The sequence below is a fragment of the Sprattus sprattus genome (assembly GCF_963457725.1).
Source record: "Sprattus sprattus genome assembly, chromosome: 11".
Taxonomy (NCBI): domain Eukaryota; kingdom Metazoa; phylum Chordata; class Actinopteri; order Clupeiformes; family Clupeidae; genus Sprattus; species Sprattus sprattus.
This window is the reverse complement of record NC_137909.1, coordinates 20193255-20208671: the sequence shown is the minus strand read 5'-3', so window position 1 is coordinate 20208671 and position 15417 is coordinate 20193255. Positions and strand designations below refer to the sequence as shown.

The following is a 15417-nucleotide window of genomic DNA, read 5'->3' as shown; positions in this document are numbered from 1 at the left end:
GAAAATTATTTTTTTCAATAGCTTTCATGTTAACTGACTGTTGGGGCCCAAACTTTGTATAAGGCTTTGGTTACATGGGAGGAACAAGATACGGCACCATTTATTCGGATCTTTAGCCCATTTCAATGTATATCCACATTGATTATAAATACCATTGTTTCTTATGAGGAAAATTATTTTTTTCAATAGATTTCATGTTAATTGACTTTTTGGCCCAAACTTTGTATAAGCAATATGCTAAGTGATGTCAAGAGCACTAAAAGTATTTGTATATATACTGTATGTGTGTGTGTGTATCCACCAATGATTCTCTTATTGTTCATGTGACACCTTGGACTATGCGCTACTGACATTTCTAATAGCAGTCAGGTGGTACTACTACCATCAAGAGGGTGCAACCACAGCTAATGGAGCAGCGCTAATGGCACCATTGTTTGGATTAAGTTATGTTATTACCATTTTCATACAAAACAGTCAATGTTAATTTATGCATGAATTTCAAGCAGCAGTGTGATTAGCTGTGGTAGATTAAAATGTGCCAGGTAAATATTAGGTTAAGATTAGATGTGGTTGCACAACCCTAATGTCTTGTTCTACAAATTTGTTTGCACCATATAGTACTATAGTAATAATAATGAAAGAGCAGAGGCACTCTGAGATAAAAAAAAAAAAACACAAAGAAGGCTTTAATCACTTTGTTTTCTGAACACAATAAAAACACAATAAACTGAAACAAACAGGATGGTGCAAACAAAACACAGGCAGGACAGATGTAGTAGTAGACTTTGTGGATGACCGCCGGGCGCAAGCAGGTAGCTGAAGGCAGGGCAGGTGGCAGGCAGAGGTTGGAGGCTGGATGTATGTCTCTCTCACAGACACACACACACACACACACGCACAGGCTCTGTGAATATACTGTATGTCTCTCTCTCTCTCACACACACACACACACACACACACACACACACATGTAACCAAAGCCTTAAACACGAAGCCTAATACACACTTTGGGCACCAAAAGTCAGTTCACATGAAAGCTATTGAAAAAAATAATTTTCCTCATAGGAAACAATGGTATTTATAATCAATGTGGATATACATTGAAATGGGCTAAAGATCTGAATATTTGGTGCCGTATCTTGTTCCTCCCATGTAATCAAAGCCTTATACAAAGTTTGGGCCCAAAAAGTCAGTTCACATGAAAGCTATTGAAAAAAATAATTTTCCTCATAGGAAACAATAGTATTTATAATCAATGTGGATATACATTGAAATGGGCTAAAGATCCGAATAAATGGTGCCGTATCTTGTTCCTCCCATGTAACCAAAGCCTTATACAAAGTTTGGGCCCCAAAAGTCAGTTCACATGAAAGCTATTGAAAAAAATAATTTTCCTCATAGGAAACAATGGTATTTATAATCAATGTGGATATACATTGAAATGGGCTAAAGATCTGAATATTTGGTGCCGTATCTTGTTCCTCCCATGTAATCAAAGCCTTATACAAAGTTTGGGCCCAAAAAGTCAGTTAACATGAAAGCTATTGAAAAAAATAATTTTCCTCATAGGAAACAATGGTATTTATAATCAATGTGGATATACATTGAAATGGGCTAAAGATCTGAATATTTGGTGCCGTATCTTGTTCCTCCCATGTAATCAAAGCCTTATACAAAGTTTGGGCCCAAAAAGTCAGTTAACATGAAAGCTATTGAAAAAAATAATTTTCCTCATAGGAAACAATGGTATTTATAATCAATGTGGATATACATTGAAATGGGCTAAAGATCCGAATATTTGGTGCCGTATCTTGTTCCTCCCATGTAATCAAAGCCTTATACAAAGTTTGGGCCCAAAAAGTCAGTTAACATGAAAGCTATTGAAAAAAATAATTTTCCTCATAGGAAACAATGGTATTTATAATCAATGTGGATATACATTGAAATGGGCTAAAGATCCGAATAAATGGTGCCGTATCTTGTTCCTCCCATGTAACCAAAGCCTTATACAAAGTTTGGGCCCCAACAGTCAGTTAACATGAAAGCTATTGAAAAAAATAATTTTCCTCATAGGAAACAATGGTATTTATAATCAATGTGGATATGCATTGAAAAGGGCTACAGATCCGAATAAATGGTGCCGTATCTTGTTCCTCCCATGTAACCAAAGCCTTATAAATAGTTTGGGCCCAAAAGGTCACTAAATGTGAAAGCTATTGAAAAAAGCCATTTTCCACATAGGAAACAATGGTATTCTTAGTGAAAGTGGATATACACTGAAAAGGGCTAAGGTTCTGAATAAATGGTGCCGTATCTTGGTCCTCCTATGTAACCAAAGCCTTGTACATAGTTTGGGCCCAAAAGGTCACTTAATGTGAAAGCTATTGAAAAAAATAATTTTCCACATATGAAACAATGGTATTCTTAGTGAATGTGGATATACACTGAAAAGGGCTAAGGTTCCGAATAAATGGTGCCGTATCTTGGTCGTCCTATCTAACCAAATCCTTGTACATAGTTTGGGCCCAAAAGGTCACTTAATTTGAAAGGTATTGAAAAAAATCATTTTCCTCATAGGATACAATAGGTATTTTGGTGAATGTGGATACATTGAAGTGGGCTAAAGATCAAAATGAATTGTTCCGTATCTTGTTACCCCCATGTAAACTATGCCTTATACAAAGTTTGGGGTCCACGTGACACATACAGTTTTTCTCGATTGCTTTTACCTGCTTAGGTAAACTAGAACCCACTTGGTCTTCATGACTACTTTCTTTGCACAGCAGAAGTAATCTCTTGCAAATGTGTTCATACATTTTCATTGGGTTCACACATTTCTCACACCCTTTTGCAAAACAGTTAACATAGATGTAATTCAAAAACCCCAAACTCTATTGGTTTTCCCGTGCTAAACAAAAGGAAAACGTCTTTTCACAGGTCGTATAGGTTCCTTGCATAAGTCTGAATCACCTGTATGAAACTCCTTTGCACAACTCTTCAAAAATCATTTTCCTCATAGGAAACAATGGTATTTATAGTCAATGTGGATATACATTGAAAAGGGCTAAAGATCTGAATAAATGGTGCCGTATCTTGTTCCTCCCATGTAACCAAAGCCTTATACAAAGTTTGGGCCCCAAAAGTCAGTTAACATGAAATCTATTGAAAAAAATAATTTTCCTCATAGGAAACAATGGTATTTATAGTCAATGTGGATAGACATTGAAGAGGGCTAAAGATCCAAACAAGTGGTGCCGTATCTTGTTCCTACCATGTAACCAAAGCCTTATACAAAGTTTGGGCCCAAAAGGTCACTTATAGAAAAAAAATCCTTATAGAAAAAAAATGTATTTTGGTATTTCTAACCATTTTTCATCGAAGCACTGCTGTTAGATTGGTAATTTAATGAAAAACGGATGCATTTTGGTTTTTCTAACCATTTTGGTTTGTGGTGTGTCAAATGCAGCCAAAGCATGAAAGCTTTAAAAAAAAAAAAAAAAATGATAGAAAAAAAAATAATAGAAAAATAATGAAAAAAATCCTTATAGAAAAAAAAAATCCTAATAGAAAAAAAAATATTTTGGTATTTCTAACCATTTTGCATCGAAGCGCTGCTGTCAGAGTGGTAATTTCATGAAAATGGATGTAGAGTGGTAATTTAATGACGGTCCCTAAGCGCATTAGCGCCCCTGGTGTCCTCTCAATTGGTACTGCATGGTTTTGGCGAATATGCGAATCTGTCGAATATGGAACCTGAAACTAACTTCACAGCAGTTACATGGGGACACTTTTTTGTGAATGATGTCATTGTCATAGAACAGTCGTCGTCATAGATGTTACCCCCTACGGGCACTGCACTAGTACAAATAATTTTAAACAACACAACTAAACTCTTCATCTTCTCACAAACAAAATGATTCGCTGTTTCTCAAATTCCCATTGTCTAGAAGCACAACGTTGTCACAACCTCTGATTTTCTTTGTTAAGGCATCGCCACTTAACTGCATAATAATTCAATGTGATTTGTTGGTTATTGAACCGCTTGATGACATGTTCACCCTGTTATCAAATTCAAGTTTACCGTGTGGAATGAGACAATTATCAATCATGATTTTCTAAGTTAAGGCATCTTTTCTTTTGAAGGTAGAACTGCGTAAAAGTTCCAATTTGTTAGTAATTGAACCTTGTGATGACATTATCAAATCCAAGTTAGCCATGTTTGGAGAGAACCCAATGAGATGGCAGAGCCGAAAACAAATGGTAAATAATTACAACTGCACATTTGTAATACAATTTTTAATTTGTAATGAAATTTGTCCCTGTGCTTGGGATGTAGCCCTTCTAGTTCAGTATGCATAATATGATCTCAAGGTTGGACATTAGCGGACCTTCTCTGATGTAGAGACTGTTTACCAGTGAAGAGTTGCGTTCACTGTCTGCTGCAGTTTAAGTAGTTTCATAAAAGTAAAAAACTTGAACTTCCTGTTGAATGATTGTGAAAAAAGCTACAGTCCAGTTATAAAAAAGATACAGTTATAAAGTCTTTGAAAAGTCAGCCCCCTGACTAAGGTTCATGAATGAGCGTATGAATGAGTCATTAAAAAAGACAAACCACAATATTCAGATAAATAAATATTTATAAGGTAATATGCATTGTTACAGAATATTCACATTAACCAGGATTTTTAATCCAGATGAAAGTGACATGGATTCAGAGAGTTTACTCTGCAGCCTCTTTGCCCTTTAAAAAAAGAACAAATACAATGAAAAATAAAAATCAATGACACTTACATTTTCAGGGTTTATTTGTGAAATAATCATTTTTGTTCATAAAACATTATCTTACCTTTCCGCCATCGCGGGTCTTGGCCCTGAGCTTGTTGACTTGAGTCTCAGCAATATCAGCACGCTCCTCAGCCTCCTCCAGCTCATGCTGAACCTTCCTGCACTTGGACAGGTGAGTATTTGCCTGTTCCTCCTGTTGTATATGAAATTGAGTGCAATAAAAACAGAGAAACAAAACAAGAGTCAATGTTAAGTAGCAAGAGTAGCAGATATTTTCTAGCAAAGGTTAACAAATACTCACAGCTTCCTCAGCCTGCCTCTTGTAGGCCTTGACCTTCAGCTGCAGCTTGTCAACCAGATCCTGCAGTCTGTTGACATTCTTCTTGTCCTCCTCAGTCTAAAGAGAAAAAGTTTGTCAAGAAAGGTTCTCCCCTCTCAGATTTTGCATGCAGTTCTAGAGAAAGGGGGAGCTTTCTTACCTGGTAGGTGAGCTCCTTCACCCTCCTCTCGTATTTGCGGACTCCCTTGACGGCATCAACACCACGTCTCTGTTCAGCCTCAACCTCACCTTCCAGTTCACGAACCTAAACATGAAAAATATTTCCATTTCAGATACTGACCCCTGTTTTGTTATGATGAGTTTAACATATTAATTCAAAGTCATATTTTGTTACCTACCCTGGACTCCAGTTTCTGGAGCTGTTTCTTGCCACCCTTCATGGCCAGATTCTCAGCCTCATCCAGGCGGTGCTGCAGATCCTTGACAGAGACTTCCAGGTTTTTCTTCATCCTCTCCAGATGAGAACTGGTGTCCTGCTCCTTCTTCAGCTCCTCTGCCATCATGGCAGCCTATATGATGGAAAAGTGTATTTTTAAATAATAGAAGTAAAACTACTTTTAAATATAATGCTCAGTTCAAGAAAAAGAAACCTTACATCAGTGATGGCTTTCTTGGCCTTGTCCTCAGCATTTCTTGCCTCCTGGATGATGTCATCAACTTCACCTTGGAGCTGAACAAAGTCAGTCTCAAGCTTCTTCTTGGTGTTCAGCAGACTTGTGTTCTAGTGTGGAGTAAGAAACAACCTCAGTTATATTTATAATGCTGGCACTGTTTGTTTTATGTATTGGTTAATAACAGACGTTTTTATTCTTTACCTGGGAGTGCAGGAGGCCAACACGCTCACTGGCGTCAACCAGCTCCTGCTCAGCCACCTTGCGGCCTCTCTCTGTCTGCTCCAGGGCAGCTCTCAGCTCCTCAATCTCAGCCACCATCAGGGTGTTCCTGCGGTCCACCATGGCAGCCTGCTCCTTCATGTCTTCCTGTCCTCTGACAGCATCATCAAGGTGCAGTTGAGCATCCTTACAAAAAAAAACATGAAAGGGAAAAGTTGAGCACCCTGGTTGACAGATAGATGTATGGTGCTTGCTATACTGCATTGGTTTAAGCACTGTAATAACAAAACACTGAATATTTATACTACTGACCTTGAGCTGACCCTGGACTGTCCTCAGTTGTTTCTGGGACTCAGCAGCCTGGCGGTTGGCGTGGCTCAGCTGAATCTCCATCTCATTAAGGTCTCCCTCCATCTTCTTCTTGATTCTCAGGGCATCATTCCTGCTCCTGACCTCAGAGTCCAGGGTGCTCTGCATGGAGTCAGTCACCCTCTGGCTATTCCTCTTGATCTGCTCCATCTCCTCATCTTTCTCTGCAAGCTTCCTGTCAACCTCACCTTTGACCTGGTTCAGCTCAAGCTGGACACGAAGAATCTTGGATTCCTCATGCTCAAGAGTTCCCTATTTTTATAAATAAAAAAGAGTATAAAACATTGAATTTCACGTGACCAAATGCTTAATTTATGAAGATGTTCTATTTGATCTCTCCACTTCATCCTGTTGGATTTTGTATTTGTACCTCAGCCTCTTCCAGGGCAGTCTGGATCTCTGCCTTCTCAGTCTCAACAGTCTTCTTGGCCTTCTCCAGCTCATGAATGCTCTTTCCAGTCTCACCAAGCTGTTCAGTCAGGTCAGAGATCTCCTCTGCAAAAATAGATTTTAAACACTTAACACAAAATCAGCTTCTACCAATGTACTATTGATTTGTGTTCCAGGATAAAACACGTTGTGTTCAAGGTTCTCTTCACAAGCTCTGATTGGGAAATATTTTAAGGCCATCTTGACTCACGTTGGAGATTCTTGTTCTCTCTCTTAAGAGTTTCCAACTGGTCAAGAGCCTCCTCATAGGAGTTCTTCATCTTGAATAGCTCAGTGCTGAGAGAGCGAGCCTCTTTCTGGGCACCCTCCAACTCTGCCTGACCCTCCTCATACTTCTGCTTCCATTCTGCCAAGACCTTTGAAAAACAGTTAGTGTCTTGGGTTAATTTCACATACGAGACACTGCTACCAATACTCAATGTCCATATTATGTAATATGAGGGCTAGTTTGTCCAACAACATCACACAAATTTCAGATAGAGGTATAACCTTGTCAAAGTTTCTCTGCTTCTTGTCAAGGTTGGCAGCCAGACCATTGGCTCTCTCCACATCCACCATGAGGTCCTCAACCTCACCCTGGAGTCTTTGCTTGGTTTTATCCAGAGAAGCACACTTGGAGTTGATAGCCTCAATTTGTTCCTCAGCCTCCTGTAGACGCTGGGCAAGCTTTTTCCTGATAATACAATCGATTTAGGTTAGAAGACATGGACAGGTTTTAGTAGACAACATAACAACCCACATCCACAATTTTTGTGTTTCTTTGCCTGTTTGGTACATACTTGGACTCCTCAAGCTCTTCAGTGCGCTGGATGGCATCAGTTTCATACTTGGTCCTCCACTGAGCAACCTCGCTGTTGGCCTTGGACATGCCACGCTGCAGCTCAGCCTTTGCCTCCTGCTCTTCCTCAAACTGCTCCCTTAGAAGGTCGCAATCGTGGCGGGCAGACTGAACCGCATGGGCCAGGGCATTCTTGGCCTGTTTGTGAACAATGAATGGTGTTTATTAAGCGTTTCACAGAATGTTGGTTATGTACCCCAATTTCATTATCAAGTAATTGACGGGTATCAGTACCTTGACTTCCTCCTCATTGAGCCTCTTCAGCTCCTCAATTTGCTGAGTGAAAGCCTGTTTGCTTCTGGTCAGCTGAGACACAAGAGCATCTTTCTCCTCAACCTGGCGGCCGAGCTCACCATTTTCAGTCTGAAGTCTTGCTCTCTGAGCACTGAGGTCGTTGACCTGGCGCGCACCCTCATCACTCTTGGACTTGATTTCACTGAGTTGGTCCTCAAGGGTACGGCACATCTTCTCAAGATTTCCCTTTTTAAGGAAAGTAAAAAGAAATAGGCAACACAAAAGTCCAAAATGTTAATGGCAGTAACTAGAATTTTGCGTGACATGTACATTCAGAAGTTTTGTATCATTGTATTGATTTTGTATTATTGTTTGTAAGTTAGAGTAAGGTAAAACATTAAAGTAAACATGTCAGAAACCTTAGCTTTAGAAACTCCCTCCATGTTGCTGGAAAGATCATCAATCTCCATCTTGTATTCACTCTTCTCCTTCTCAAGCTTCTGCTTGACACGCTGGAGGTTGTCGATCTGCTCTCCCAGCTCGGCCACGCTATCAGCCTGCTTCTTACGGAGAGCTGCAGCTGTGGCTTCATGCTGCAGAGTGGACTCTTCAAGGTCACGACGCAGCTTCTGGAACTCAGCCTCACGCTTCTTGTTCATCTCAATTTGAGCAGCAGTGGCACCACCAGCCTCCTCAAGCCTCTCACTGATCTCCTCAAGTTCCCTGGAGAGATCAGCTCTCTGCTTCTCAACCTTAGCACGAGCTGCACGCTCAGCCTCAATCTCTTCTTCCAATTCTTCAATGCGGGCCTATTGGTTGTAAAAAAAGAAATAAGTGATACTAAGAAAGAACAGGCCGATGATAGTTAACACTATTTGGTACTGAAGATGTGAAACAAACCTGAAGCTCCTTGATCTTTTTCTGGAGCTGAGCACCCAATGATTGTTCATCCTCAATCTTGCTAAGGAGCTGGCTGGTTTCAAAGTCCTTCCTGTATAATTGTAAATTAAAATAGTTGTTAATGGCTGCCTATACAAAAAAGTACTCAAAAAGGAGTACATGTTTGCATGAATCATTAGTTGCTAATAGAATTCTACATTACTTCTTCAGCTTCTCATCAGACTGCTGCTTGTCATTCTCCAGATCCATGACATTCTCCTGGGACAGTTTCAGGTCACCCTCAAGCTTTCTCTTGGCTCTCTCAAGGTCCATGCGGAGCTTCTTTTCTTGCTCCAGGGAACCCTCAAGCTGTGAATTCAAAGCATGAGCAACATATGAGGGGAAATGGGTACAATATGTGAATTTCTACACTGATGTGGTACAAAATGTGCATTGAACTGTGAGGCCATTAACTCACATCATCCACTTGCTGTTCAAGTTTGGTCTTGGCCTTGGTCAGAGTGTTGACTTTGTCTTCCTCTGCCTGGAGATCATCAAGAGTCTGCTGGTGCGCCTCTTGAAGGGCTTTCTTTTCCTTTGTCAGCTTGGCAATGGCCTCATCCTGAGAGGCCATCTCCTCTGTCAGGTTCTTGACCTACACATAAAATGTTTTATATCAATATCCAACCTCATGAAGAATTCTTGGAAATAAAAAATGTGTTCTTTTTTTTAAAGAATATAAACCTTGTTCTCAGTGGCATGTTTCTCCTTCTCCACTTTGGCCAAGGTCAGCTCCAGATCATCAATGTCCTTTTTGAGTTCAGAGCACTCATCCTCCAGTTTCCTCTTCTTGGCAGTAAGCTCTGCATTCATTTCCTCTTCATCCTCCAGTCTCTCAGTTGTCTCCTTGAGTTTGGCCTCAAGCTGGATCTTACTCTTGATCAGACCCTCGCACCTCTCCTCAGCATCGTTGAGAGTCTCACCGCTCTACAGTAAATACAAGATGAAGGGATGAAATCTGATTTGTATTGAAAACGTAATTCTCAGACAGGTTATTTATTTGAATATTACAATGATGTGAAGAATTGTTACCCGTTGTACAGTGATATACTTACAGATGCCATTTGCAGATTCAGGTCATTCCTCTCTTGCACAATAGACACCATCTTTTCCTCAAGATCCTTCTTCTTGGCATCAACCTTTGCAAACATGTCTTTGAGTTTTGCATGCTCCTCCTTCAGGCTAGCCAGCTCCTTCTCAGTTTCAGCACTCTGAAGCAGAGGCTTGATCTTGTAGTACACCTTCATCCATGGCCAGTGTTTCACATTAATGAATGAGCGGATATTCATCTGGATAGTGAAGATTGCATCTCTGCAAAAGAGGTTGATTTGTTGATTAAACCACGTTGAAGCTTACTGAATAGATCAGAGGAATTCTGTCAAACACTGGCAGTGATTAGTCCAGTCTTTTTTATACATCTGTGGTGATGGAAATTATCTCTGTTTTATACGTTTGTACTTTCATTTATAAAAGATGGGCAATTCATTCAACACAACCTATTGTGTAACAATTAAAAAACCTGCAATGTTATGTTTTATGGCAGATCATTTTGTTGAGCGTGATTCCACCAAATACATCACACATTACCTCCTTTCCATCATCGCAACAAACTCCTTCCTCATCAGGTATGCACGGCACAGAGCCTGAGTCATTGTGACCAGGGAAACCAGTTTCTCATCTCGCATCTCCTCAAGGGTACCAAGCAGACCAGCTTTGAAGAACACCTAAAAGAGAAGAACAAAAAATGATGAGGTGTGTGATTGAAAGCAGAAATGGACACACTTTATGCAATTCAATATTTATACATAATAACAGATAAAAGTTAGAAACATTCTTCACCTTAGTGTGTCCAAACTTGTACTCATCGTGATTAACATCGATGGATCCCAAGAGCTTCTCAGCAGCCTTCTTGTTATCAATGAACTGACCCTCAGGAATAACACTGGCATTCAGTACTTTGTATCTGTTGTCAATAATAAGAAAAACATTATTTTCCCCATATAATACATATATGAAGTATTATAAGTTATTGTTGTATATTGTTTTATGTTTACCTCTGCTTGAAGTCAGCATACATGATTCTGCTTGGGAAACCCTTTCTACAGATTCTGATTCCCTCCAGTACACCATTACACCTGAGCTGGTGGATGACCAGGAAGTTCTGCATATAACCTGTGAAAATACAGAGATGTAAAATTTTCAAGCAAATACAAGGTGTTAAATAATGGGCAGGTTTTAATTTACTAAAAGCCCTTTACCTGGTTTCTTAATTTCATTTGGAATCAGACAACGCACAAAGTGAGGATGGGTGGCCCTCAGGTTGGTCATCAGTTTTCCCAAGTTCTCCTGTTGAGGCAAGAATGTATACAATTTTAATCATACAGTTAATTGTGCTGGGACAATTATTGATTGATTGATCATGTTCTTCTTGATATTAAAACACATACCCTGAACTGTGAGGACACAGTCTGCATGGCGCCACCCTTCTTCTTACCACCCTTCTTAGCACCACCAGTCTCTGTTGACATACAAATAATTAATCGGATAATTGAATTATATATATAGAATCTAATATAATTACTATTTGTGTATTAGCTTTTTGACTTGAACAGGTTATTACCCTCAACAACAGCTGGGTACAGGACAGGCAAAAGTTTGACCGATGACTTCTGGTACAGCTGCACAACAGAGTCGTTCAGTGGATCCTTGTTCTTGTCCAACCATCCAGTAACATTGTAGTCCACAGTGCCAGCATAGTGCACCAGGGAGAAGTGAGCTTCAGCTTTGCCTTTCTTAGGCTTGGGCTTCTCAAAGGCTGCGTTCTTTCCAAGATGCTGGGCATACAGCTTGTCCTTGAAAGTGGTGTCAGAGGCCTTGGGAACAATGCACTCCTCTTCAAGGATGGCAAAGATACCCATGGGCTGTTGAAAAATAAGATTGCTTAGTTATAAAAGTGGACATCATGAAACTATACAAATATAACAGTGTGCTAGCTGGATTGATTGAAACTGACCCTTTCAATCAGCTCAATGCAGGCAGCCAAGTCCATGCCAAAGTCAATGAACGCCCAAACAATGCCCTCTTTCTTGTACTCCTCTTGCTCCAGGACAAACATGGTGTGGTTGAAGAACTGTTGCAGTTTTTCATTGGTGAAGTTGATACACAGCTGCTCCATGCTGTTGTACTGTGTTGGATACATATTCAAACATTATTGAGAGTGGCACCCTAAGTCACTAGAAACAAATAATGTAAGTGATGAATCTTATAATTGTGTCCTCACATCAAAAATCTCAAATCCAGCAATGTCCAGCACACCAATGTAGAACTGACTTGACTTCTTGGTGTCCAGCATCTCGTTGATACGAATGACCATCCACAAGAACATCCTCTCATAGATAGACTTGCACAAGGCTGACACTGAGTTGTTGACCTAAAACAATATGTAAGAATTACTACTTACTTACTATGATGAGAAAAGGCAGGGTTTCCACTGTCATGGAAATCCTGGAAATGTCATGGAGTTTTAAAATCCCATTTTTCAGGGCTAAGAAAGTCATGGAATACAGTCAAGTCTCTGAAAGTTCTGGAAAAGTCAAGAAATAATTATTTTGTTGAATGTAGATGTAATGAAATTAATTAGGTTATTGTACTCTTCCATGGATAATGGTTTTGTTGTGCCTGATGCAGTCTCTACTTGAATTGACATAGTCTAATAAAAAAGTAATGGAAAAGGTTGTTATTTACTTTTCTAGTTTAGGCCCAATCTGTGGTGTAAAGTATATCATTCTGTTTATTTATTAGCTTGTAAAGATTCATGGAGATTTATTTAAAGGTCCTTGAAAAGTTTTGAAATGTTGTCAATAAAAACGGGTGTGAACCCTGAGAAAGAAAATACCAGCAGTAAAATTATTTTCAAACAATGTCAAAATCCTTGTGGTCTTTAGTCAACCATGTAGTATGTGAGATACCTGTGGCACAGTCTGACTCTTGGTGACAAACTCAGTTCCGACTTTCACCCTTGGGTTACACAGACCCTTCAGCATATCAGAAGAGTTCAGGCCCAGGAGGTAAGCGACTTTGTCAGCATCTTAAAACAACAAAGCGTGTAAGTAAGTTATTTACATTCATTAATTTTGCCCAGGAAAGTCTTTCTTAACCTAAATTGAGACGCCACTAAACATATCTAATGAATGACATATAAGATACATTTACAGGCTTCGGTTGTAGGTAATAAATGTAATATATGAATTTCTTTAATCAGAGGAAAATACAACTTGAAGTAAATATACATGCTGATCTATCTTTTAATGAAATTACTTAAATAAATAAGACTACCTTGTAGTTATTACTAGAACTGACCAAAGGTCAGTAGAGTTTTTAAACCTACCCTCAGTGCCATCAGGCTCAGCCTGCTCCTCACGCTGCTTATTCTTGAATTTCAAATTGCCATGATGGAGCACAGCACCAGTCAGTTTCCAAATGGTGACTTTCTCCTCTGCAGTGAAACCTAGGATGTCAATGGCTTCCTGCCATTACATGCAAAAATACATTTTAAGCACATCATTATTTTGAATCACTAGTTTTTTAAAGAATGTCATTCTCATTGTGTTCATTGTCCAGAAGAAAAACTCATGGATATCTCACATCTGTGGCGTCCAACTCTTCATTGTCATTAATGCTGGCCACAGCGATCTGACCCTGACTGCACATGGGAAAGTCATAGGGGTTGTTTGTGATGAGGCACATTTCTGTGGAGGGGGAAAACAATAATTTGCTGTCGCAAATTAATAGTAACATGTAATGTTTTTTGATTGTTGGTTGAAAATAATAACCCTACCAATGATCTCAGGCTTGTGGTTGGTCATCATCTGGAAGAAGATGTGGTAGCCTCTCTCATCAGGAAGCTGGAATGTCACTCTAGACTTTTCCAGCAGGTCTATTAAGGTGGGGAAGAATATATTTTAACTTGAAAAATTAAGGCAGCAATAATGTCATTTTTTAATATACACAGAATAATTATACTTACAAGTCTCAATATCAGCTTTAGCCAGTTTTCCAGTTGCGCCAAAGTGAATTCTGATGAATTTTCCCTGTTTTAGACAAAATGATATCCTAAGTAATTGTATCTTATTTATAACCACAGAACTGAGGCCAGAGTTAAAATAAGAAGTTAACTTACAAAACGGGAAGAGTTGTCATTCCTCACAGTCTTGGCATTACCATAAGCCTCTAACAGTGGGTTAGCAGCAATAATCTGGTCTTCAAGAGAGCCCTGCAAGTGAAAGAAACATTCAGGTATATGTTGTTATGAAGAGAATGTTGTATGTGAGAATGTGTTGCTTTATGATAATTAGCTCATAAATGTGTAAGGGGTCTGACCTGCATCTTTCCAGGCACTGGCTCCTTTTTCTTGTCACCACCAGCCACTGCAATTGTTGCAAAGTACTGGATGACACGTTTGGTGTTCACAGTCTTGCCAGCACCAGATTCTCCGCTAGATTAAACATAAGATATTGACATTTTTTTAGATAAGAATTGTGTGTGTCATAGAAGATAATGCAAAGTTTTAAGTCATGCATTGACACTTACGTAATCAGAACAGACTGGTTCTCCCTGTCTGTGGGACAAATGCAATTTTAGATCAATCATTTTTTTCTATTTAGTTCATGAACAAATATGTAATTCAATCTTATTATTTAGTGGCTATTAAATTGAATGCTTACCTTGGAGCATGAACTGGAAAGCATTGTCAGAGACAGAGAAAATGTGGGGTGGGGCCTCCATACGCTTCTTGCCTCTGTAGGCCTCCACCACTTCTTGGTCATACACAGGGAGCCACTTGTAGGGGTTCACAGTGGCACAGAAAAGTCCAGAGTAGGTCTAGAATGAGAAAATAAAGGGGATTGGTGTCACAGCTGTTTTATTTTTAACATAGTTTTTCATCTGTGAGAAAGCATAAAGCTTACGTAGATCATCCATGCTGCGTAACGCTCTTTAAGGTTATACAGGACAGAGGCTTCATTGAGGTGGGTCATCATGGCCATGTCCTCAATCTTGTCAAACTTGGGAGGATTCATGGGGTGGACATCCTCCTCCTTAACGACTCTTTCCTAAAACAAATGGACAATATAAAGAGATAAAGGCAAGAAACGTTCTGTTTACTGGAAATACTTAATAATTTTCTTAACTAAGAGCCTTGCTAACATACCTCCTTGGATTCCCACAGTTCAACAGTGACTTTGCCACTGTCTTTACTCTTGATTGAAGCCTTCAGGTACAACTCCTCCTTGTCAACTACATAGCAAGCTGACTTTGCATCAAAGGGCTTGGTTTGGGCCTCAAGTCTCTCCTTCTCAGGCTTACGGAGGTAAATGGCAGCCTTGCCATAAGTGGCCATGTCGCTGTCCCCCATGGTTGAGGTTTACTGTTGGAAGAAGAGGCATGAACATGTCATTTTGTAAAAAGAAAGATTACAACCACGGACTGAAAAAAATCATAATTCATCCTCAAAACATAGCATATCTAAAAGTAAACGAAACAACAACTGAATGTTTGTTTTTGTAGTGACTGTATGAGGCAGTCAAAAGCAACAGTAAATGTTTACATTTTATCTAATGTGGGAAACAGGT

At 39.5% G+C, this 15417-nt stretch overlaps 1 protein-coding gene across 4 annotated transcripts; it reads right to left on the bottom strand.

Annotated features, from left to right (window-relative positions):
* Window positions 1-4720: 4720 nt before the first annotated feature.
* On the bottom strand, window positions 4721-15200 carry LOC308371915 (myosin heavy chain, fast skeletal muscle-like; the record flags this gene model as incomplete). 4 transcript variants are annotated; one of them, XM_080846955.1, is made up of 38 exons in its annotated part: window positions 4721-4741; window positions 4847-4978; window positions 5087-5182; window positions 5265-5369; window positions 5464-5634; window positions 5721-5846; window positions 5941-6144; window positions 6271-6579; window positions 6698-6822; window positions 6968-7133; window positions 7267-7450; window positions 7557-7753; window positions 7850-8095; window positions 8269-8658; window positions 8750-8840; window positions 8952-9097; window positions 9207-9383; window positions 9473-9715; window positions 9844-10099; window positions 10376-10512; window positions 10628-10751; window positions 10843-10960; window positions 11047-11134; window positions 11236-11306; window positions 11409-11709; window positions 11802-11972; window positions 12069-12218; window positions 12757-12875; window positions 13176-13314; window positions 13433-13536; window positions 13626-13724; window positions 13815-13878; window positions 13968-14060; window positions 14168-14282; window positions 14378-14405; window positions 14512-14668; window positions 14755-14898; window positions 14997-15200. In XM_080846955.1, 38 exons carry the CDS (start codon window positions 15198-15200, stop codon window positions 4721-4723), a joined length of 5811 nt encoding a protein of 1936 aa, XP_080703081.1. The 4 variants fall into 4 exon arrangements, with proteins under 4 accessions (XP_080703081.1, XP_080703082.1, XP_080703080.1 ...); XM_080846956.1 differs by having other exon boundaries at window positions 15000-15200; XM_080846954.1 differs by lacking the exon at window positions 4721-4741 and having other exon boundaries at window positions 4838-4978; window positions 14755-14891; window positions 14993-15200.
* Window positions 15201-15417: the final 217 nt, after the last annotated feature.